Below are 25,863 nucleotides of genomic sequence, written 5' to 3'. Positions count from 1 at the left end.
GAGTATGAAATATCTAATATTGTTGCTCAGCGACTGGCTCTAACAGTATCTGTCATAAATGGCAATGATCCACACAGGATATACTTCCAATAATAGACAATCATGAGCATGTGTGACCTGCACTACACATACACACACATGAGCATGTGTGACTACACATACACACACACACACACACACGTACACACTGCTGTATTAGCTCCAATAAAAGAGGAAAGTTTTGATTGTCTTACACAATAAAGAGCATTTGTTTATTGTCAGGTTTCCAGCAAGTTCAAAATATATATTCAAACTTAGTTGAAAAAATAAATAGCTTATTCCTTTTTGCTCTTCTTCTTCTGCTGCTGCTGCTGTTGTTCCTCTCCAGATTCTCCAAATTCATTTATGCGACTCTTGTCAACTGGATACATCCTAAGATAAATTAAAGCATCTTAGACTTATCCTTCTCAAATTATTTTCTTCAATCCAGCCTATTTTTTTTATATAGTGACTAAATTATGCCCAAGGAATATTTTTGCAAAAAGTATTGACATGAATTATCTTCTTATTCATTGTTCTATTGTCGTAAATATTACATTATTAATAAAGGTAAAGACATGCAGGAATATTTAGCCACACCTATAATCCTTTTAGCGCCACATAATTCATTTCAAAAGCCTGGGATTCATCAGAGGTCTGGTCGATGACCGAGCCGCGGGGACGCTAAGCCCCGGAAACACTTCAATGTAACTTTAAGGTAACTTCCAGCCCGTCCTCCTAAGGTTTCCCAGCATCAAGAAACTGTCGCACTAAAGTGCCCTCTTCTAACCTACCAGAGGACCCAAAACAGAAACTGGAACATTATGTCAATTTCGTGAATTGCTACCATTTCCTAGTACGACAGTTTTTGGTCTTGGGTAAAGTATACGTCAAAATGCGACGCTCTATTAGTAGGACGGGTTGGGGATTCAAGGTGCTGTCAAATTGCTTCAATAAACACTCAAGATTGCAACTATGGAAATTACAGCACAGGTGGATGTATAAACTATTAGTCAACTAGCATTTACCGATGTTCCAAAACATTTAAATGATCTAAATACTGAAAGTCATGTTTTTAAGAGGATACTTATTCAGTAATGATATACCTAATTAATGCTCTCAATGATATGCTGTTTATAATCACAATAATGCACGTTGAGCTGCCTATTACCATATCCACCCATACAATTCATGCAACATTAGTCAGCTCTGCACCTGGCTGCAAAGATCCCCCATCAATACAAAAGTAATACGAAGCCTCGGATCCTTATCAGATACTGCCTATGAGTTTTAACTACAGTATTTATCATCATAGTTACTTACCATCTTTGGACAAGATAGATGACGAACACAATATCATCCCTGAAGCAAGCAACTCTGTGGGCTGTGGGCATTGTAATGATAAAAGCAAAGAGATCATCTATAAATGTGTTGAAAGCCTGGAAAAAAAAAAAGAAAAATGAATTAGCTGTATATTTTTCTGCATGTAATTATACAAAACACTTATACTAAATTCACCCATGAGTGTAATGCGTGTAATGCTTAATTGCATTACGGGTGAGGGCAATATAACTTTTAGCACATAATGACCTTTAATTGAATGATGATATTGTTTCAGTAAATGATACTAATACTGTATTATTAACGATCACACCGACTTATTTTATAAAAAGATTAAGACATAACGCTCAATAATTTATTTATCACTTCATCTCACGAGTACTGTCGCACATTAACATAATTAACAGACCAACTCTAAGACTTACAAGGCACCCTGAGCACTGCAGGATCACAACCGGGTGCTCCAGGGGCCCAATCACACTACCATTCAAATCAGCAGAATTTCTTAAGATGCTTATAAAAAGCTCAATTTTTTCTTTAATTACAACAAATTTATTTTGCATTTCCACATACTGTACTGAACAATAAATATAAATTTACATTGTAGGGGGGGGGGGGGCAAGGGAGGTTCTTCGTAGAAAAAAATGCAATAATAATACAATTATGTATTATTATTGGGGGGGGGGGGGGGGGAGTGATAGAATTTTGACCGGCATGGGTATTATGCCAGTCCCCTACTTCTCAATTTCTAGGTTTATTTTTGTGTTGAATTTCTGTACTAGTGGCCTTTGTCAAGTTTCTATGAAGTATAATTACTTGTTTATTATACTAATTGAGGGACCCCCATCGTGATGGGCAAGCATAAATCCTGGATATACCTTTAGTGTATACCTTGTTCCCAGCAGCAGGGTATACCTTGTTCCCAGCAGCAGGGTATACCTTGTTCCCAGCAGCAGGGTATACCTTGTTCCCAGCAGCAGGTTATACCTTGTTCCCAAAACCCATTTCCATCACTTGTGAGGACACTATCAGCAAATGTCGCACCCTGGGGGATGGGGAGGGGGTGGAGCAGCACAGCTGGGAGCAGAAAAGTAATGTTAAAAATATTTGTTTGTTACATCTTAGACAACGAGGGGGTCCTGTACTTACTTTGTACATGAAGGCTTTCCACGGGAGATGTGCAACACTCTTCAGCTTGTAGTTGATAAACAATTGTGGAAGCATAAACAGGAACCCAAAAGCATAGACACCATTCACTAGACAGTTGATCACCCACGAATACCAACTGCAATGTAATAACAAAGCAGGTTGTCATTCACAGGCAGCATACAACAAAATCTCCATCCCCCGCCTGTTCAGTTACACAACCTGTTAAGTCTAATATTTCTATTATACTTCATCGACTCATGGTAAAGTACAATGGCCTGGCATGCCAGCAGTTCAGTGCACTTGGCTAACAACCGAATGGTCTCTAATTTGATTCCTGGGCATATTTCTTTACACCCATGCTTACATTCATCATGGGGTTAAACAGGCACCTAAGGGTTAGGCAACTGTTGTTCGTTGCATCCTTGATACATTAGTTATTGGCCAAAGACAGCTCGATATACCCAACAAGCTTCCTGTTGCCGACAATACAAACTCGTAAGAGTGTAATGAGCCGTGTACAAGGCTGGGAGAGGTAGAGGATGCTAGTGCTGATCAATCATTGTCTACACCTCCCAGCACTCCTCTTTTATTTGTACTTTTGGCTTCTTCATTTAGACGAAAAAAAAGTACTGTACAATTATATGTGAACCTTTCAAAATACCAATATGCTAAGAAGGACTACACTATTAGAACAAAATATGATACAGGCAAAAACAAAACAAGTATCAAATTCAATACATGAAAACACTTACCTCTTATGTGGAGTATACATAAGCGAGTACACCGCACCACCAATTAATAATGGATACAACAAATAGCTGAGGTACTTGATTCCCTGAGAGTCAAGAGCCTGAGTGACACTCTCGGCCGACGTCCTTGAACGGTGGAATCGTGGACGCCAACCTTCAAACTTGATATGGAATGCTTTCGTTACCTTCCAAAGCTGTGGAGAAGTCAAAGTACAGTACTGTAATTTACTCTTTATCTTTATTATTGATAACAAAATAACTGATGGAAAATGTTAAAAAATCAGTGTTGAATGTAATGAAACGCCATTTTCTGGGTGAGTACCGGAGGCTCCCTAGAGCTTACTAGGCTGATATGCTAATGTCAGACTTTGGCATCAGTCATGTGTATGGAGTTCTTATGGGCCTACCGGGGACCACGAGCCAGAACCTGGCCCCCTCTAGAGAGGCAAGGGGAGCAACAGCCTATAGAAACCCCCGTGTAATTGGAAGTATTCTGTCTGCCATCGACTGGAAGCCATAGGGGCTCCCCCCAGAAAACATTCATTCACACAAAAATATAAGAGAGTAACCAAGTTAATCTAGTAGGCAATGAGTCACAATAACATGGCTGAAGTACGTTGACCAGACCACACACTAGAAAGTGAAGGGACGACGACCATTTGACTATCTTTTGTTGGTTCTGGGTATTAATGTCCCCACAGCCCTGTCTCTGACCTGGCCTCTTAGTTGGTGACCAAGTCAACCAGGCTGTTAGATGCCGCTGCTCATATTCTGCACTTTATCAGGTATAGTTTGAAAGCATTTATCAAGCACTCTGTTAAATGCAATAAGAGCTCAGGATATTTCAATATTTTGAAAGCCTAAATTATTATGTCACTCACCTGCATTCTTGAAAACACAATGAGAAATTGTAAACATTGCCAATAATTTAGATGGTTTATTGGATGGATTTGGACAGGTCAGCAATTTCTCCGGTCACCAATTTCTTCAGCTTTGAATGGGGGTTGTTATGGTGCAATAATATCTCACCCCAGAGAGCACTAGTGTCTTCAAAAGTATCATCGGTTTGGCATCTCTTGTTTGAAAGGTTACTGATATCCAACCTTTCATTTTTCTTGCAGTTTTGACAGGTACTTTATTGTTTTCTTTAAATGTAAGGTCTTTCAATATGATTACTCCCAAATCTTTTGTTACTTTTTCTTTCTAGTGCCATTTGACTGCATTTCACATGAGGTTCCTGTCTGACATGTTTTCCCTTACTGCAACTCATCTTCGTTGAACATGGACTTCGTTGAACGTTGAACATGAACTCCGTTGAACAAGGAGCCGGTCGGCCAAGCGGACAGCACGCTGGACTTGTGATCCTGTGGTCCCAGGTTCGATCCCGGGCGCCGGCGAGAAACAATGGGCAGAGTTTCTTTCACCCTATGCCCCTGTTACCTAGCAGTAAAATAGGTACCTGGGTGTTAGTCAGCTGTCACGGGCTGCTTCCTGGGGGTGGAGGCCTGGTCGAGGGCCGGGCCGCGGGGACACTAAAAGCCCCGAAATCATCTCAAGATAACCTCAAGATAACATCATTGGCCCACTGGAAGACCCAACCCACATCAGTTTGGAGGTCCACCGTATCGTTCATATTGTCAACTCTCACAAAAATCCTTGCATCATCTACAAAGAATGATACAGTACTATAGATCTGTCCAAGTATTTAATGAGAACGAGGAACAGCACTGGGGCAAGCGCAGCACCCCGGTGGACTGAGCTTGTCATGGTGGACCGCGAAGACCTCGCCATCAACCACCACTCTTTGGGTCCGGTTCATTAGGAAATTGAAGAGCCATTTCCCCATCCTGCCAGCAATTTACTTTTTCAATAGAAGCATGTAAAATCTGCCACATTGCTGGGCCCTATAGTCTAGAAAACTTGCAATGTTTTCCCTTTTGTTTGCAACAGAGCAAATAAATTGTGAATGGTTTTATTTTGTAATTACATCATAATTTGTGTAGCACATTTAAAATTATACCGATTGCAGCTTTTCTGTACAACCAAGTCTGTTTACAGTCTCTAATTTTTATGATATATATATGAACACACATTTATTAAGGTATTATATTCTTTACAGATTAGTTGCATAACCCACACAAACAATGAAGTTTTATATCATCAAAACTATCATGCAGCTGATTAATAGAAAGAAAAGGACCAAGAAGTCACAATCAACCAGTCATTAAAAGTTGCATAACAAATAAAAGCTACAGCAAAAAAAAAAAAAAGCAATAGTCAAACAAACCTTTGACTTCAAAGTAAAGGTGATTATTCAATTATAGAGATCCCTGGTACGCCCTCCCATCTGGATTACTGTATCCAAGGATGCAGACCACCTCTTCAGGAGATATCTTCCTTGGCAAAAGTACAACATAGAGTTACAAACATTATCTCATAACCGAGTCGACTCTCATAGCAGGGAAAGCCGAGGGGCAAGAGAACCATCACTGCAAACTAGACACGACAGGAACCAGACATGACAGGACAGATCTCATACAAACTCTTAAAATACTGAGCAAAATGGAGGATATTAATCCGGACCGTGTCTCTAAGAGGTCACGTGTAACACATATATATGTGGGGCAGCAGCTTGAAGCTCAACAGGTTACAATGTAGGGCAGGAAACCTGGGATGCTTTTTCATCCATTGAAATATAAACCCGTGGAACGGCATACCCACTGATGCTGTAAATACCAAGGTATTACTACAGTTCAAAATCCAGGTGGAAAAAATTATCAGGAAAATTAGGGGAAAATAGGAGGACCGCTCAGAGCCGGTCGGCCGAGCAGAGAGCACGCTGGACTTGTGATCCTGTGGTCCCGGGTTCGATCCCGGGCGCTGGCGAGAAACAATGGGCAGAGTTTCTTTCACCCTATGCCTCTGTTACCTAACAGTAAAATAGGTACCTGGGTGTTAGTAAGCTGTCACGGGCTGCTTCCTGGGGGTGGAGGCCTGGTCGAGGACCGGGCCGCGGAGACACTAAAGCCCCGAAATCATCTCAAGATAACCTTTGACAAGCTGCCAACTTCCTGTCCCCATTGTGGTCACTTAATTCTTGGGTGGCTTTTGGGTAAATTCAACTAAATACTGTATACTGTAATCAAAATATTAATAGAAATTATATAATTCCTTGGCCTGTTTTTTTTTAATTTTTAAGTGAAAAAATGAATAATCCATCTAAATACTGTAGCTTTCTTTCCACTTTCATAAGCTTAAGTCCAGTGTCACTACACCACCTCAGGTGTAAAAACATGGTCAACGTGGAGTACTGTACTTGTGGAGTACAACACACACCAGTTGAAATTACACAAAATTAAAATGAGATTTTTGGCTTATACAGCAATAGTTTCCACTTACCTCAATGATACCACCAATTCCAGCAGGTATCAAGACCAATAAACTTGTGCTCTCATCCATGAGATACAGAAAGATGATTATCTGGGACACGGCACGCCATGCCACAGTAGATGTCGAGATCCCGGCCATAGTTTTACGTCTTTGCCAGAAGGATATATCATTTTTGAAGGCTAAAAAGTCAAACAACAGCTGGAAGATTAAAAAAATATATTATATACAGTATTAAATGTACCCTGTACATGGATTTATTGGCATATACATATCAAACTAAATCTGTAGTTCCTATTGCTCTTCTGGCTACTGTAAAGTACTCTTAATGTCTAGATTCTTTTGCCCTTCAACCAGAAAATGAGCCATTTTTACATATTTTGGTATAAGTGATGCATTATTGCAAATCCACTAAAAGAGATCATAGATAATTAAGTAAAATTTGTAAATCTTTCCTTAATTTTAAATGTTTGAAATGCTTTATGGAGCTTATCAGGTGACCAAACAAGTAATAGTAGTAGTTCAAAGGGGAAAAAAAACAAGATAGATCAATAGACTGCAAAACACAATGACAAGTTGATGATGAAAATGGAAGCACATAACTAGAGAATACTGTAACATGATGGCTTACATGTAACGCTGCAACGAGGAAGGTTATAAAAAGGAAGTAGAGGTTGGTATCGGAGAAAATACCCTTCACTTCATCCAAGTCTTTGACAGTGAAGCCTAAGTGAGCCATTGGGGTAAGAGCTCCCTCAAACTGCATCCATAGTCTGAAAAGTACACACATATTGCAAGGAAAAAAGGAACTATACGAAGCACCAAGCCATTACGACTATATTGCACTGAGAAGGGATCAGGATTAGGCTAAAAGGATTTGGGATATGATGGGGGGAAGGAATGGTGCCCAACCACTTGGACGGTCGGGGGATTGAACGCCGACCTGCATGAAGAGAGACCGTCGTTCTAACGTCCAGCCCAAGTGGTTGGGCATACATATTGCAAAAATACAGTGTCTGCAATATTTAACAACCATCAATTTTAGACATCTCTCAAAGATGTAAAAGTCTAACTTTTAATAAAAATCATAAGAAATACAATGAAAATACAAGTAACTGGAAAATAATCAATAAAATAAAAAACTTTAATTATTTATCTTTTGGCTTAAGTGACATTTGTTAATGCAATTTTGTCATCCTAAAACAACAATTATTTTTGCTTAACTATGCTTAAAAATTTACCAAATTTCTTATGATGAGACCATTTGCATTGAATGCTGTACTCAGTACTGCATTAACATTCCCACCCAACAAAATCAATAATATATAATCATTTTACCTCAGTTTGCCATATGAAATGGGTGCATATCTAAGGGTTAGGTTTGCTTCCTTGGAGGACGGCTTTATTTCAACAAGATCACGAAGGCGAGCACTCAGGCGGTCAACGTGGAGTACTGGCAGGTAGTTACCACTGGGATGTAACCTATAATGAAAGAGGAGTTACATCACAAAACATATCTAATCTTTACAAACCGGTTGAGACTATTCCTTGAATTGCAACTACTGTATCTTCTCCCCAGGCAAACACTGGATTTATACCATATGAACTACATTTAATTTTCAGAGTTAGATCAGGTCAAATACTCTATTTCCTAAAAATATTCACAAGCACAGTATTTTTTAAGCTTAAATTCAATCATGGGATTAATTTCAGTACAGCTGTTACCCTCATTATTGAAATGTTATCACTCTATTGGCTTTCAAGTTAAAACTAAGATCTCCATTTACAAAATGTCTCTGTCAATGATTTGCTGTGTCTACTCCACTGATATTGTCATAGGGAACAATCCAATATAAAAATTTATTCTAAATCCGTTATTTACTAGTCAACAGCTTCTTATTAGTCTCTTATTCAAATTTCTCACGCTCATAACTAATTTACATTCTTGCATCTTCCTTCCCTCTTTCTCACTTGTATGTAATTTCGAAGAGCAGTCCTCAGTCTGTCTATACATTCATGCTTCCTAGACCAAGTGAGGTGCAACTGGAAACATTTCTGCTGTGGCCACGTCCTGATGGCCAAGATCCAGGGAGGTGGCAAGGCATCAGTATTATAGCACTGCGCAACTGCTTCACATTTACAATACCACACCTAAATCAATATGCAGTATTTTCTGACAATCAATAACTATGCAAACTTACGAAATAAAATGAAAAACCAACAAAGCTTTATTACTTTGTAGCTTCCGTTAAAACAATTACGCTAACCTAAGAACTTCAACTTTGCTTCAAATTAATTATTATTTCATTTTGGTCATTGACTAACTACCTCAGTGAATGCCCAATATCATAGGGCATATCTTTGCGTGGAAGACGGACGGGGTCAGTAAGAATATTGAACACAACTAGAGACTGGAAGTGTGTAACTGGTTTCCATCCTTGAGAAGATGGTTTTCCCATCTGAAAAAATAAATACAGTAAATATTTTGGTTTTTAATTCCGACACCATAATTTTATTAAAGGAAAAATATATGCCATGAAAATGATAAATATGAATTAATAGTAGCAAATACTGCACACTAAGAATGGAGAGCTAGCCGTATAATAAAGTAAGGATAAGGCACTAGTAATTATCAAGGAAAAGCACCGAGCCAGTATGACTATGCATGTAGAACTTAGATAGAATATTAAGACCATTGAGGATTAAGTGTCAACTTGTAAGTAGCAAGGTTTTTGTTGTGCTGACCAGTCTAAGTTATTTAAGTACCTCCATTATTTTAAAGATTCAGGGAAATGACATTTTAAAAATATTGCAAAGCTTAAAATCCAGCCCATCCTCCTGTTTTGGTAGTACAGTACTTATAGTAATGATGAGGACCATAGTACATATACTGACGTACAACGAAATTAGAAAGGAGAAATCGTCACTACCGAGTTGGACAAACCGAAACTAATTTCCACTTATGTCGCAAAGCCAAACTAAACTAACCTAACCTAACCTTCCTAGGCTTAATACACGATATCTGAGGCCTAAAATAGTACATGTGTGCGCTATACTAGGTCTAGAAATATTTACGTATGTTTCTTGGCTTCGTTTTTTCTGACTCTATAGAGTGAATACTGTAGCACAAAGTTCTCCTATCTAATTGCTTAGACTGGAAATCCTTGTACTATGGTGCACACAAATACAAAAACTACTATCTAAACAGGAGAATGGAGAATTCCAGAGCACTCTGGAATGACTTTCCAGAGTGCTCCTGTAAAATCTGTTACAGGAGCCCTCTGGAAAAAGATTAAAAAGACAGCAAATTAAACATCATTTTGAATATGGTTCATTATTAAAAAGTAATAGAAAGGAAAAAGATAAATTTTTGTACGGAAAATGTATTTTCATATAACCTGTTAAGACACTGCACCAACCTCATCTTTTTCCTTGCCCAGTAAGTTGAAAGCTGTGGCGTCAGGAATGTGGTATTGTGTTAAATGAGCTAATCCATACACAGAATTCTCATCGTTTACCACACTTCCCCATTCCTAAAGGCAAAAAGAATGCTGGGTAATAAGGACCGAATAAATAATGCTAATTATTCAAAATTTCAATTTAATAGACTTCTCCCAATGTGGGGTTTAAACTCTACACTATTGTCAGCATTTGTGGCTTCATTCACTTGGTACAGTAATGCATGAACACAATAAAAAGTGACTCAGTGGCAGCTATAAAAGTGCTTAACAATATACTGTATCACTAAAACCAAAATTATTATGAGGAATGGAAAGACAACTGAACAATATACATCACAGTACTGTACTGAAATATTTCAATGTTCATACTAACCAAAAATATACCTGTAAGAGGGAAGCCTACACAAAATCAAACAAACCTGTTTATATACAAATGTTTATACTGTATATCCAATTATTCTAAAATATTACAGTACTGCATATGAAAGTAGTAACTTGGGAATAAAATTATGATTCTCACATGTGGATCAATTCCACGCGAAGTCAGGAAAATGTGGAGATACATTGAGCCATTGTTGCGAACCCATCTGGGAATCGGCACCACCACTGTTGTCTCCTGCTCCATTGTGTAGTCAAAGTCTTGCACATGGTGGATAAGGTGAAGGTCGCTAGCATACTCTGGCATTGTTTTCTGAGACGTAAATGCCAGTAACTGTTGGAAATAACAATAAAATGAGATGATATGCATATTTAAATATTGTTGCAATTTACAAGGATCTGTATGAATTAAGCAACTTATTTCCATTTTTATACCATGAGGGAAACTGGCCTGCCACAGAATATGAACAGGGTGTTTTAATTAGTACAAGGCAAGGATTTCAGGGGGGCCACGGTGGTGAGCCATGCCTGTACTGGCCGCCACGGTGGTGGGCCGTGCCTGTAGTGGCCGCCACGGTGGTGGGCCGTGCCTGTAGTGGCCGCCACGGTGGTGGGCCGTGCCTGTAGTGGCCGCCACGGTGGTGGGCCGTGCCTGTAGTGGCCGCCACGGTGGTGGGCCGTGCCTGTAGTGGCCGCCACGGTGGTGGGCCGTGCCTGTAGTGGCCGCCACGGTGGTGGGCCGTGCCTGTAGTGGCCGCCACGGTGGTGGGCCGTGCCTGTAGTGGCCGCCACGGTGGTGGGCCGTGCCTGTAATGGCCACATTGGTAGATCATGCCCGAAGTGGCCAAATTGGTAGACCATGCCCGAAGTGGCCATGATGACTAGTTGTGCTTTTTCTCCATTTTCTTTGAATTACTTGTAGTACAAACTAGAATGACTAACCTGCAGTTTAGGGTTCTTGGCAATGAGTGGAAGTATGCATTTTGAAGGGTCCGGGCAGTCTGGAGTGATGAAGAGCTGGCCTAGGGTCCATGCTGACTGTATGATGTAAGCCGCAAACAAACCACATATAATTGTTGTTAGGGAGGGAAATTGGTACCCACCTATCATCCTCAACTTCCCTGAAACAAAATTAAAGTCTTACAACTCTATACAACACAGTATATGTAGTACAAATACATAATTTATTTCATTGAAATTTCTATACTGAGCATTTCTGCTTGGAATTTTACCTTTCATTTATAAGGATTGCATATAAAACAACACCATACGGTATTAAGTCTGCAGTTTAACCAGTTTTCCTTCAAACTCAAAGATACTGAATTTACAGTATAGGCAATTTTAAGCCGATTGATTAATAATTTATCCAGTGCCACCAACACTGATTTTAAACGATTCTTCGCGGCAGGGGATCGTATTCCAGGGACCTGCCCGAAACGCTACGCGTACTAGTGGCTGTACAAGAATGTAACAACTCTTGTATATATCTCCAAAAAAAAAAAAAAAAAAAAAAAAAAAAAAAAAAAAAAAAAAAAAAACATTTGATATAGTAATTAGCTCTGGATGACCTCAACTTGTGTAACTATGGGATATATAAACAATTCTCAGCTTCCACAACAGAAAGTCAAGCTGGAGAGCCACATAGATCATCCCCTAGAGGACAGAACACAGTCTGCCCCTTAAATCTTCTTATCAGAAGAGCTTCACTAGCTATATTCAAATGTCTTCCAGATCAAGTGAGCATTCAATCCCCAGAACAACCAGTCACTGCTTGACGGGGGTTCTAATGGCAAAGGGAAGGGAATTTTCAGGGGGAAAGCACCAAGCCATTACAACTACTGTATATAGCAGTAGTTGTAATGGATGGGATCAGGATAAGGATTTGGGATGGGATGTGGGAGAAGGAATGCAAAATGGGACAGAATCCAACAATATTTGAGGTAACTGCTTAAATTGAAATTGAATTCTTTATTTATAAATGTTTGTACATATATAGTTGAGTTAGTTTGCATAAATGAAAGTGTCTTCGTATGAAATGTTTAAGCAGTGATTCTAGCTGAAATAGTCATTATGAGAAGAAATTATTAGCCCACATGTATCAGTACTGCCCCTGTTATAGTCCTGAAATACATTAAAACTGCATGGTGGCCAGGCCCCACGAACCTTAAAACAACATTCATCACAAACTGAACAAATATCACTGGACCTAACACCACTTGGAAGGAAGTCTCCGTAGCACAGCTGAGTTCGTTCTAAGACACACAATTGGGAATCCCTGGGGTCAAATCCCAGGCGGGACAGAAATGCTTGGGTACGTTTCGTATCATCTCATAACCCTGTTCACCCAACAGTAAATAGGTATTCAGGATTTAGGCAGCTTCTTGTGGGGTTGCACGCTGGGAGAAACCTCTATATAAGCTTACCATATATAAGCACGGGATGCTCGTCTCCGACAAAATGAAACAAATAAGTTAAAACAAAATATACGATTCACAATTATTTATCCTCATTGTATAATTGCAATCGAGTTAGCCATTCCACTACGGATTTATACTGTTGCAATTCTCACTCTGCATTGTTTGCTTGGTGCTAGTATCAACTACTTCAGCACATTACTATTAAAATGAATTAAACAATTTCAGATGAATTAAAAATTTAAGAGGGCTGCTGCTCCACGTTTTCTCCTTTAAATCTCCCAGATACCTTGCACTTTCCCCACAATATTATGCTAAGTGCGATTTGGCCGCGTTATTCACCATGCGTAAAAGATCCAAAAGTTGACGAATAGATGGAGACTGAGGTAATTACCTGGGGGCGAGGAGGGTGGAGATGAGGAGGACCCGCTGTGGGTGACAAGTGACAGCCTTCACCGCCACACCGGCCGCTCACTAAACCCGCCTCACACTCCCGACACTTCTACCATATTCTTCATATTTATAACATATTACCTACATTATTTAAACTTTCTTTATCAATATACCTATATTTTATTATATGCCATTTAAACATTTGTGTAAATATCTGTAATTTCCTTATAATATTAAAATATTATCTAATATTCTAATGTTTTGAGATACGAAATTAAAGTCCGGTAATCAAAATGAGACACAATGATTTCAAGTTAGGATAATACGAGCAACTTAACCCGAACTTGGAACATTGGCTTTTTTTCATTATTGTCATTTTAAAAATATCATAAAGCAAAAATTGCAAATATAGTTTAATGTAATTGGATCATCTGAAGAACCCCTTCCCCCTAAAAGTCTCAACTTTGTCCAGCTAGACTGATACATAGATACGCAGCATATGTGAGGTTGCCCTAACCCACATTAATAAACCACCTCCAGATACAAGGCATATAAGCTTTAGGCTAGCATAATGAAACTTCTATAAGCAACTTTATTGCTGCTGCTGCTAATATCAACTGGGAGGCTGAATTAGGTAACATAGTGAACATCAACCTAGCAGTGCAAACATTTCTTAAGAAAACTCTGAGCCTTTATAACTCCCACTGTCCTATGCTAACGAAACAAGTCACAAATAAAAGGTTAAACACTTCATGGCTTACAAAGGGTATACTTAAATTTATTAATAAAAAAACATGACCTTGAGAAGACGTATAGGTTAGGAGTCGTCTCCAAAGAATTTTCAAAGATTTACTCATCAATGCTGTCTAAAATAATTAGAAGAGCCAAAATAAAATACTACGAAAATAAATTTACCCAAATTCAGGGCAACATTAAGAAAACATGGATCACTATCTTCCAAATATTAGAATAAAAAAGATTTTGAATAAAAAACCAACTCCTATCCAATGACGATGGTGTGCTTTCAGCCTCTGACACTGCTACTGAATTCAATAGGTTCTTCTCATCCATTGGTCCCATCCCTTGTTCTTCTCATCCCTTGCTCATGATATTCCATTCTCACTAACTAATATTATAGACTACCTCACAGGTAACTATCCAGAGTCTCTGTACCTAGCTCCCGCTAATTTGATGTTAAATGAGGTAATCCTTTCCCGTAATACTAAGTCAAGTGCCCTTGATGAGATACCATCTCTAATTTACAAAAAAGCCTCCAGATTTCTAGCTCCTGTCATTGCATTGCTTTTTAACAAATCACTTGAACTCCAAACCTTTCCGAATATTCTAAAAAAAAGCGAGAGTAACCCCAGTCCATAAATGTTGTGATCTCACTGATGTCAACAATTGCAGACCTATATCAATTCTACCAACCTTGTCAAAAATATTTAAAAAGCTAATCTATAAGCAGCTTTACTCTTATCTAGCCAAACACAATATACTTAGCTCTTGTCAATATGGCTTCAGACCCAAAACAGCACTAACGATGCACTTATTAGTATGATTTTCCTGCCCGAAACGCTTTGCGTAATAGTGGCTTTAGGCATTGTATGTACTAGCTCTATCTATTAACCCAACAAACTTTGTAAAATCCCTTTATGTATGTACCTTACCTAAATAAAAATTATTATTATTATTATTATTATTATTATTATTATTATTATTATTATTATTATTATTATTATTATTAACTTGATACATGCCGCTCTTGATAAAAATGAGTTCCCTGTTGGGTTATTTGTGGACCTGCGTAAGGCTTTTGACACTGTCAACCACCAAAACCTTCTTCTTAAATTACATCATTATGGAGTCAGAGGTCACTCCCTGCAATACCTTCAGTCTTACTTTACTGACAGGCTCCAGTGTGTTTCTGTGAATAATTCTATTTCTCCCACCCTACCCATCAACATTGGTGTTCCACAGGGCAGCATACTTGGCCCTCTCCTCTTTCTCATCTACATTAATGACCTTCCAAATGCCTCCCAACACCTCAAACCAATTCTTTTTGCTGACGACATAACCTTCATTTACTCCAGTCCTGACCCCCTTGCTCTAAATGTCACAGTGAATATTGCGCTAAATAAGGTCCATCTCTGGCTAACTGCCAACAAACTTACCCACATACATTGACAAAACTTTCTATATTTTGCTTGGCAATAAATCCTTTAATCAAATAAATCTCAGGATAAACAATACCCAAATGTGTAACAAAGTAGATGGCAAATTCCTTGGCGTTCTCATTGACCACAAGCTGAATTTCCAGGAACACATTCTAAATATATCTAAAAAAAGTTTCAAAAACTGTTGGCATTCTTTCTAAAATCAGATATTATGTACCTCGCCCTGCCCTGGTGATGCTCTATTACTCCCTTATCTATCCTTATCTCAACTATGGTATTTGTATATATATATATATATATATATATATATATATATATATATATATATATATATAATTATATATATATATATATATATATATATATATATATATATTTATATATTATTAAATATGACCATTCTGCTTTGTGTCTGAGAAACTCTCCAGACACAAAGCAGAACGCTTTAAAAGAGACCAACGTCGTCTATGCCTTCAAATGCCCTCTTGGGGACTGTAAGCCTCAAAAAAAACAGTATATAGGCAAGACAACAACATCTCTTTCCAGGCGTTTAACGATGCATAAGCAACAGGGCTCCATTAAGGAACATATAATCTCTTCCCACAAACAAACCATCACCAGAGAAATCTTAGCAAACAACACAGAAATCATCGATAGATACCAATCCTGATCAGGATGCCAATCCTGATCTCAAAAGCTTCATAGAAGGTTGTAACAGAACCCATGAGCACCACACCAGAAATAAATACAGTTTTGATATTCCTAGAGTACGACTTAATCAAACCAGAAATGCTCTACAAATCAAGGGGCCCAGAATGTGGAATGACCTTCCCAACCATGTTAAAGACTGTACCTCTCTCAACCAGTTTAAGTTAAAAACGAAGCTATACCTAATAAATTCTCTGTAACCTACCTTACCCCTCTGTTGTCAACCCATGTATGTTTTTTTTTTTTTTTTTTTTTTTTTTTTTTTTCAAATCAACGCTGTTTGAATGTAATTTTCTGTAATAATTTGTAATGGTATTTGTGCTGCTTTTTCAACAATGTTCCCCCCTCTTTTACCTCTATTTTTATTTGTTCTCAACACATTTTATTCTTTTTCCCATTAGTTTTAAGCTTTAGTCATTAATGTTTTTCCTGCCCGAAACGCTTTGCGTAATAGTGGCTTTAGGCATTGTATGTACTAGCTCTATCTATAAAGCCAACAAACTTTGTAAAATCTCTTTATGTATGTACCTTACCTAAATAAAAATTATTATTATTATTATTATACAGCGATAGCAGGCGGCTTGACGTCTGCGAGGCACTACACATCAAGAAGTCAACACCAGCAATCAACAGCCAATTAATGCACAACTATATTCTACCCACTTCAAGACTCCGTTCCAATATAGAAGCATCAAGAAATATGGACCAATAGGCTTTCTACAATTACTTCCATTCTATACCCATTGTTTCGTGTTCTGTCTTGTGTTTGAATTTAATACCCATTCAATACCCATTGTTTCGTGTTCTGTCTTGTGTTGGAATTTAATACCCATTGAATACCCATTGCTAAAAGTTCGTTTTTCACCTCATCCACCTCACCCAAATGTAGATATAAACCTCGAAGATGTGTAAGCTCTATTCAGTTTCAGTTGTGTGTTTGTAAACTAAAGTCTTTGAAAATGTAATAAGTTTTGCGAAATGCGCTCAAGTGTCGCGTCAGACTAGAAATAAAAATGAATTTTGGAGAATTGATCTTTGAATTACCATCAACAGTGAAAAGAAATGTAAGAAAGATAGAGAAAATTCGTGTTAGAATTATTAATCTTACTTTTTCGGTCATATTTAATAATATATGTCTACAGGAAAGACTGCTACCAAAATATACTAATATATATATATATATATATATATATATATATATATATATATATATATATATATATATATATATATATATATATATATATATATATATATATATATATAAAACGCTGAATTGTAATGCCAATCCTGACCTTAAAAGCTTCATTGAAGGTTGTAACAGAACCCATGAGCACCACACCAGAAACAAATACCTTTTTGATATTCCAAGAGTACGACTTAATCAAACTAGAAATGCTCTACAAATCAAGGGACCCAGAATGTGGAATAACCTTCCCAATCATGTAAAAGACCGTACCTCTTTCAACCAGTTTAAGATACCCCCTAAATACCTTACCCCCTAAATGTCAACCCATGTCCTATTTTAAACAATGCTGTTTGTTAACCAAATTGTATATTTGCTATTTTTCTACCATGTTCCCCCTCTATTTTTATTTTTTATTTGTTTCAACACAATTTATACTTTAATCTCAATTGGTATTAAGTTTTAGTCTTAGTGTTTTTCTGTCCGAAACGCTTTGCGTAATAGTGGCTTTAGGTATTGTATGTACTAGCTCTATAAATCCACCAATGTTTGTATCTCACCTTGTATGTATGTACTGTACCTGAATAAACATTTGATTTGGTTTGAACCCGACTATAGTACCGGGTCCGTAAAGAAGAGCCGCTATTCTGGGATTTTCTTACTGAGAAAGGTACCCGTGCATATACCTGCTTTGCCAAGTACTGAATTTTAAGCGTCCCACTTAGTGCAGTCGGAGTCGTTCTCGATTCACAATTGAGAAAGCCGTGTTCGAATCCCGGGCGGAACAGATATTGTTGGGAGCGTTTCCTATCACCTAATGGGTCTGTTCACCTGACATTAACATGATGATGATCGGGTCGGAAGCCCGACCAGTCACACGCACCCGGAAGCCTGACCAGCCACACACACACCCGGAAGCCCGACCAACCACACACCCGGAAGCCCGACCAGTCACACACCCGGAAGCCCGACCAGTCACACACCCGGAAGCCCGACCAGCTACACAACCGGAAGCCCGACCAGCCACACCCCAGAAGACCTAACAGTTGCATAAGGAGCCCGACCACTTGAGCAATTGCTACACCATCTTACAGCATCGAGAGGGTAGAAATAGCCTAAGATACTCTATCCTTTTGAGATGTATTTTATCGTCTCAATAAACGTACTTGAACATACACGTACTTTTAAAATATTCAAGAATTTGGAGGATATTGATCCTGACAACTTCTTCACAAGGTTAGATGTAACACAAACAAGGAACAAGGGCTTCAGGCTCAACAAACCACAATTGTGTAGGAAAGAAAACAGGAGATGCTTCTTCACCCATAGAACCGCCTACCCGCCGAAGCCGTAAATGCCAAAGCACTGCTCAATTTCAAAATTCAGCTAGATAAAATCATTAGGATAAATTGGGTGACTTATTTTGACAAGCTGCCAGCTTCCTGTCCTCGTCGAGGCCACTAGAGTGTTAGTGGCTCTAAGGTAAATTCAGGTATTAATAGTTAAGGTATACTTAATTGCCAATTCTAATAATTATTTAAAAAATATAAATGCCGAGATTCTTAGGGGGGTAAACTTGAAGAAAAGAAGCTAACTCAAGTTTTAAGCACCATGATAAAGCAGAGGAGAATAAGAAGCATATTGAGGAAGAAAGTTGGAGGTGAAGGTGTGATAATATAGGAGTGAATGAACTGCTCGCGCCGCCCCGGCCTATCGACTGCTCTCGCCACACCACTGCCAAAAATTGTGCGAGAATCCAATTACGGAGAACTTCCTACATGTTTTCCCAATTCCTGGCCAATAGAAAGCATACTCGAGCCGTGTTGAAGCAGGCAACAATCCTATCCAAAAAACCAATGGTATCAAAGTTAGAACATAAGCCCGGAAAGTAGATATATGAAGTAGTGGTTTCCACATTTGTTAGCAACGCGAGCAACAACAGACGATAACAACAGAGCACAGAGGCCAGCTGATCCGACCAGGTGCTGATGGGATTTAGGGAGGTTTTGGCGGGGTTTAAGGCTTCCTCCCGTCTCTACAGGTAGGCATGTTAACCCCAGCAGTGCCAGTGAGTGCCACAGCCGGCTGGTAATTGGTCATACCTGCTGGGGTGAGCTTGTGTGAGGGGATTAGTGAAGGAAGATTCCTTGTCCTACGCAGGCTGGGGGAATTCTCAACATCGTCTACTGTCAATCTATATTTTTTTTAATTTCCGTAATTTATATTCAGGTTTTCTACCCAACTTCTTGGCTGAATGTAATCAGCAAGTGCTTTTTCTTCTTCCTATTGTGATGGTAAAGTTTGTTTTTTAACATTTCTTAATTAAGAGCGTCCACAGGCGGAGGCGACTATAATGTGGGTGTTGACTTGAAAGAAATGTTGACAGTTCATTAGATTAGCATTTTTAGTTGTGGTTGTGATTAAGTACACCTTGGTGTAAGGTTCCTTCAAGGCTTTGTGTATATGTCTTTATATTTTAATGTATATCCAAATACGCTAGAGTATTTGTCCAGATGGGCCTTAGGCTTACTGTATGTTAGCTCTAACTGTGCTAATGGGAGATTTTTCTCTGTATATTCATAGGTAACATACTACTAAATTAAACCTGACGGCTATTATCTGATCAAATAAAAAAAAGGAAATGTGAGTTACATGGTAGTCTATCATATACCCAACTCGCTCAAAAGCTAAAATTAGCTAATATTAAAAAAATGAACAAAACTGGAGAAGGTCTATTGGCTTATACATGGAAGCCTCTGCTTATGTAAAACTAAACTCATTCACCCCCCGTCCCATCCTAAATCCTTATCCTGACCCCCTTCCCAAATGCTATATACTGTAGTCATAATAGCTTGATGCCTTCCCCTGATAATACCCTTTCATATTCAGCACATGTGTAATGTGCTTCCACAGTATGCTCTGATACATCACATTAATATGATTTCTTTGTGCATTTGACAAGAGAAGTGTTTGAGGTTGACTTCCTAAATTACAAGCCAGCGTACATGGATGGGGGGGTGAGGGGGGCATTGTGTGAAACCCTGATTTCTGGCTTCATTGGAATCCTAGAGGATTCAATTGATTCCTAGGTTGCAGTGCTTTTGACCATGTTGTCAAATGTATGACCATGTATACTAAGCATTTCTGTCAGCTAGACATTATTATTATACAGTGCACTAAATATTACTACTGTATAAGCTAAGCATTATTATACAATACACTAAACATTAATATAAGCTAAGCTTTTCTGTAAACTAAGCATTATTATACAGTGTACTAACAATTACTGTATGCTATCTAGAGTAAATGCTGACACCCCATACTACCACATATAGTAATATATATATATATAATGCTTAGAGGGTTCCTTAACAGAAGCCTCCGAACATTTCAACATCCACCCCCATTACTCAGCCATTAGGATGTTGAAGCTCCATGTGTCAAATATGTTATAGAATAATATAGGTAAACCGTGTTTTATACGATGATGCCAGCACCCAGGTGACCGAATACATTGTGAGTAAGGTAATTTGGGTTGCCTTCTTTCAGGTATTGGGGATATTATCATCACCTAAGTATTGCATATACTGTACTGCTTGCATTGACAAGATTTTGGTGTCTTTCATGTCATACAATAAGTTTATTTATTTATCTATTTATCTATTTATCTCGTCTATCTATCTATATACAGTACAGTATACATTTATTTTGAATACTGTATAAGTAACTTTATATGTTGACTGGAGGCTAGTAGCTTTACTATATTCAGTTTGAACATTATGAAAATATAAATATACAAGTTTTGGCTACTTGTGATGTTTTCTAAATGTTAAACATCTTTCACAGAGTTTAAATTGAATGGGAAGTGGAGTTACTGTACTGCCCGAACTTGTGTCCTCGCGACATGAGTGAATAAGGTATGTAGGCTGAGAGGATATTAAACAAATTAATACTCTTGAAAGATAAATTTTATGGTGATGAATAGTAATTTTGACTTTTGCTTTGAGCTAGCGCTAATGTATTATACAGTAATTAATTTTGCTTGAGTGTATTACTTGGAAGTACAGTATAATTAATGGTGTTTGCATGGGATGACAGAGCAATTCTTGGGTGCTTGCATAAATTGGGAAGACCTGTGTGGAGTAACACAATGATGCATAGTGGAATTTTTCTTATTTTGACTAGGGAATATAAGCTTTGAAATAGGTGTGGTTGAAACGGTACCACAATGGTGGGATTCTCTGGGTTAACAGATATTCAGAAGGGTCTCTCACTCAGCATAATGTGCACCACTCGAACTAATAATATTGATACATTTAATTTTATTGTGCTCCATTTCATACTACTGTACAGTACAATACTTGATCAGTATATTGTACTAACACTTAAATGTTTTGGGTCCTGCTACTACTACTTCAGTGCATCCAGTGTGTACATACTGGTTAGATTTGTTGATTATTGGGAAAGGGATCAATATTTTCCTTGACCTTGAATTATTCAGGACTGGCATGTCTAATGACGGAACTCTGACATGAGAAGACCAGGCTGCTTGCACGTTCTTGTATGTTTCATCACCTTGGATGTCAATTGTGAATCTTGTAAGGTACAATTCTGATATTTCTGTTTATGGGAAAAAGAGAATCTTGTTGCAGATTCGATCTATCTTCTTGTATCATGCAGTGTAATGAATTGAATGCTTAAGTATATATATTGACTGCTTTGAGATGCATTGTGGTGTTTGGTCAGCAAGTTTACATCATAAACTGCAACATTAGCTTAGGGCAAGTTGGTCTTCACTTTATAAACTGAAAAATGTATAAATATTTTTTTATTTTTTATTTATTTATATACAAGAAGGTACATTGGGTTTGTGAGAATACATAGCATAGTACAGTTATTACACTCTTGTAAAGCCACTAGTACGTGCAGCGTTTCAGGCAGATTTATCCAAAGGGGCTTTTTACCCAAAGGGGCAAAGATTTTCGGACATATTTATCCAAAGTTTTCCACTGTTCAAGAACTGCTATTTTAAATGCAGTATATGTAGATACATATAGTAACAGTACATAGGAAAATAGTACTAATAGTAAATAATAGTACTAACAATTAATAATACATAATTGTACACACACAAAACAAGGAATAGTACTGTACTCACAGTGCATAAGGTAATACTATTAATATTACAGAAGATATTACGGTACTACTAACAATACACAAGGGTAATACTACTAACAATACACAAGGGTAATACTACTAACAATACACAAGGTAATACTACTAACAATACACAGGGTAATATTACTAACAATACACAAGGGTAATACTACTAACAATACACAAGGTAATACTACTAACAATACACAGGGTAATACTACTAACAATACACAAGGGTAATACTACTAACAATACACAAGGTAATACTACTAACAATACACAGGGTAATACTACTAACAATACACAAGGGTAATACTACTAACAATACACAAGGTAATACTACTAACAATACACAGGGTAATACTACTAACAATACACAAGGGTAATACTACTAACAATACACAAGGTAATACTACTAACAATACACAGGGTAATATTACTAACAATACACAAGGGTAATACTACTAACAATACACAAGGTAATACTACTAACAATACACAAGGTAATACTACTAACAATACACAAGGGTAATACTACTAACAATACACAAGGGTAATACTACTAACAATACACAGGGTAATATTACTAACAATACACAAGGGTAATACTACTAACAATACACAAGGTAATACTACTAACAATACACAAGGTAATACTACTAACAATACACAAGGTAATACTACTAACAATACACAAGGGTAATACTACTAACAATACACAAGGGTAATACTACTAACAATACACAGGGTAATACTACTAACAATACACAGGGTAATATTACTAACAATACACAGGGTAATACTACTAACAATATACAAGGTAATACTACTAACAATACACAAGGGTAATACTACTAACAATACACAGGGTAATACTACTAACAGTACACAAGGGTAATACTACTAACAATACACAGGGTAATACTACTAACAATACACAAGGTAATACTACTAACAATACACAAGGTAATACTACTAACAATACACAGGGTAATACTACTAACAATACACAGGGTAATATTACTAACAATACACAAGGGTAATACTACTAACAATACACAAGGTAATACTACTAACAATACACAAGGTAATACTACTAACAATACACAAGGGTAATACTACTAACAATACACAGGGTAATACTACTAACAATACACAGGGTAATATTACTAACAATACACAAGGGTAATACTACTAACAATACACAAGGTAATACTACTAACAATACACAGGGTAATACTACTAACAATACACAAGGGTAATACTACTAACAATACACAGGGTAATACTACTAACAATACACAAGGTAATACTACTAACAATACACAAGGGTAATACTACTAACAATACACAGGGTAATACTACTAACAATACACAAGGTAATACTACTAACAATACACAAGGGTAATACTACTAACAATACACAGGGTAATACTACTAACAATACACAAGGGTAATACTACTAACAATACACAAGGGTAATACTACTAACAATACACAAGGGTAATACTACTAACAATACACAAGGTAATACTACTAACAATACACAAGGGTAATACTACTAACAATACACAGGGTAATACTACTAACAATACACAAGGGTAATACTACTAAAAATACACAAGGGTAATACTACTAACAATACACAAGGTAAATACTACTAACAATGCACAAGGGTAATACTACTAACAATATACAAGGTAATACTACTAACAATACACAAGGGTAATACTACTAACAATATACAAGGTAATACTACTAACAATACACAAGGGTAATACTACTAACAATATACAAGGGTAATACTACTAACAATACACAAGGGTAATACTACTAACAATATACAAGGTAATACTACTAACAATACACAAGGGTAATACTACTAACAATACACAAGGGTAATACTACTAACAATACACAAGGTAATACTACTAACAATACACAAGGTAATACTACTAACAATACACAAGGGTAATACTACTAACAATATACAAGGTAATACTACTAACAATACACAAGGTAATACTACTAACAATACACAAGGTAATACTACTAACAATACACAAGGTAATACTACTAACATTACACAAGGTAATACTACTAACAATACGGTAATACTACTAACAATACACAAGGTAATACTACTAACAATACACAAGGTAATACTATTAACAATACACAAGGTAATACTATTAACAATACACACGGTAATACTACTAACAATACGGTAATACTACTAACAATACACAAGGTAATGCTACTAACAATACACAAGGGTAATACTACTAACAATACACACGGTAATATTACTAACAGTACACAAGGTAATACTACTAACAATACACAAGGGTAATACTACTAACAATATACAAGGTAATACTACTAACAATACACAAGGTAATGCTACTAACAATACACAAGGTAATGCTACTAACAATACACAAGGGTAATACTACTAACAATACACACGGTAATATTACTAACAGTACACAAGGTAAATACAGTACTACTAACAATACAGAAGTTTAGTGAAACAAAATTTTGTACAGAATCAAAATGTTTATTCTACAGTGCAGGGTATTCGAACTATTTTTCGAGCAGTAAAATAGGTACCTGGGTGTTAGTCAGCTGTCACGGGCTGCTTCCTGGGGGTGGAGGCCTGGTTGAGGACTGGGCCGCGGGGACACTAAAAAGCCCCAAAATCATCTCAAGATAACCTCAAGAGGATAGCATAATTTATATAGAAATACTGTTGAGCATCACAGTTATGATGATTTTATTGTTGAGCTTTTCTTGACATTCTATTTTATCATTTTTAATGTTGCAACATTCTAGCTAAATTTGGCATGTTAGCATGTTAATGTAATGGGTATATTTGCAGGAGTAATGTGGTGTTGTCGACCCGCGTTCCAGTTACAGTGAGTATTGCTTTAATCTTATTTTTGCTACATGTTTCTTTTTATGTGTTTGCTCTATACATGATATATATATATTTCAAATCTTCAGTCTGACTGTATGGTATATCTTTAGGTTACAGTCTTAAAGTATGCATAAGTTTTGAATATGCCAAATAAGAATGAAAAGTCCGAACTTACAACTACCAGTTTTCTTTCCAACTTATTAACAGAAGTTAAAGATATGTGAAGGCTTCTGTCACATGTCAGTCCTCTTGGGGATAAAGGAATTACTGTACCGTAATACTGCAGTTTTTTGTGCGTATCTTGCTTTTATAAATGTCATGTATACCAAATGTTGTTCTAATTACTGAAAACTATTGGGGTTAATAAATATTTAATTGCATGTTAATATATCATTGTATATTTGGCTGACTGGGTTTTTATTTCC

At 37.3% G+C, this 25,863-nt stretch overlaps 2 protein-coding genes across 6 annotated transcripts in view; one reads left to right on the top strand and one right to left on the bottom strand.

Annotated features, from left to right (window-relative positions):
• Positions 1 to 237: 237 nt before the first annotated feature.
• Positions 238 to 13,395, bottom strand: LOC123758281 (lipid scramblase CLPTM1L). The gene is made up of 12 exons (XM_045742463.2): positions 13,292 to 13,395; positions 11,426 to 11,604; positions 10,626 to 10,817; positions 10,064 to 10,177; positions 8,973 to 9,103; positions 7,983 to 8,126; positions 7,276 to 7,417; positions 6,657 to 6,845; positions 3,261 to 3,451; positions 2,509 to 2,644; positions 1,342 to 1,457; positions 238 to 411 (listed from the first exon to the last, which is right to left on the bottom strand). The coding sequence occupies exons 2-12, from the start codon at positions 11,591 to 11,593 to the stop codon at positions 315 to 317; spliced, it is 1,620 nt and encodes a 539-aa protein (XP_045598419.2). The 5' UTR covers positions 11,594 to 11,604; positions 13,292 to 13,395; the 3' UTR covers positions 238 to 314.
• A 5,856-nt stretch (positions 13,396 to 19,251) lies between these two features.
• The window catches only part of LOC123758282 (tripartite motif-containing protein 2), a 27,666-nt gene continuing 21,054 nt past the window's right edge, over positions 19,252 to 25,863 (top strand). For 2 of the 5 annotated variants that reach the window (XM_045742468.2, XM_045742465.2), the window contains exons 1-3: positions 19,252 to 19,402; positions 21,208 to 21,278; positions 25,400 to 25,436. In XM_045742468.2, coding sequence (XP_045598424.1) covers positions 25,405 to 25,436 — 32 coding nt within the window. In that variant the 5' untranslated portion in view covers positions 19,252 to 19,402; positions 21,208 to 21,278; positions 25,400 to 25,404. The remainder of the gene's footprint in view (positions 19,403 to 21,207; positions 21,279 to 25,399; positions 25,437 to 25,863) is intronic. The other 3 variants (XM_045742466.2, XM_069322544.1, XM_045742467.2) reach the window with 3 other exon arrangements.

The sequence above is a fragment of the Procambarus clarkii genome, chromosome 11, assembly GCF_040958095.1.
Source record: "Procambarus clarkii isolate CNS0578487 chromosome 11, FALCON_Pclarkii_2.0, whole genome shotgun sequence".
Lineage (NCBI taxonomy): Eukaryota > Metazoa > Arthropoda > Malacostraca > Decapoda > Cambaridae > Procambarus > Procambarus clarkii.
This window is presented reverse-complemented; position numbering and strand designations above follow the sequence as displayed.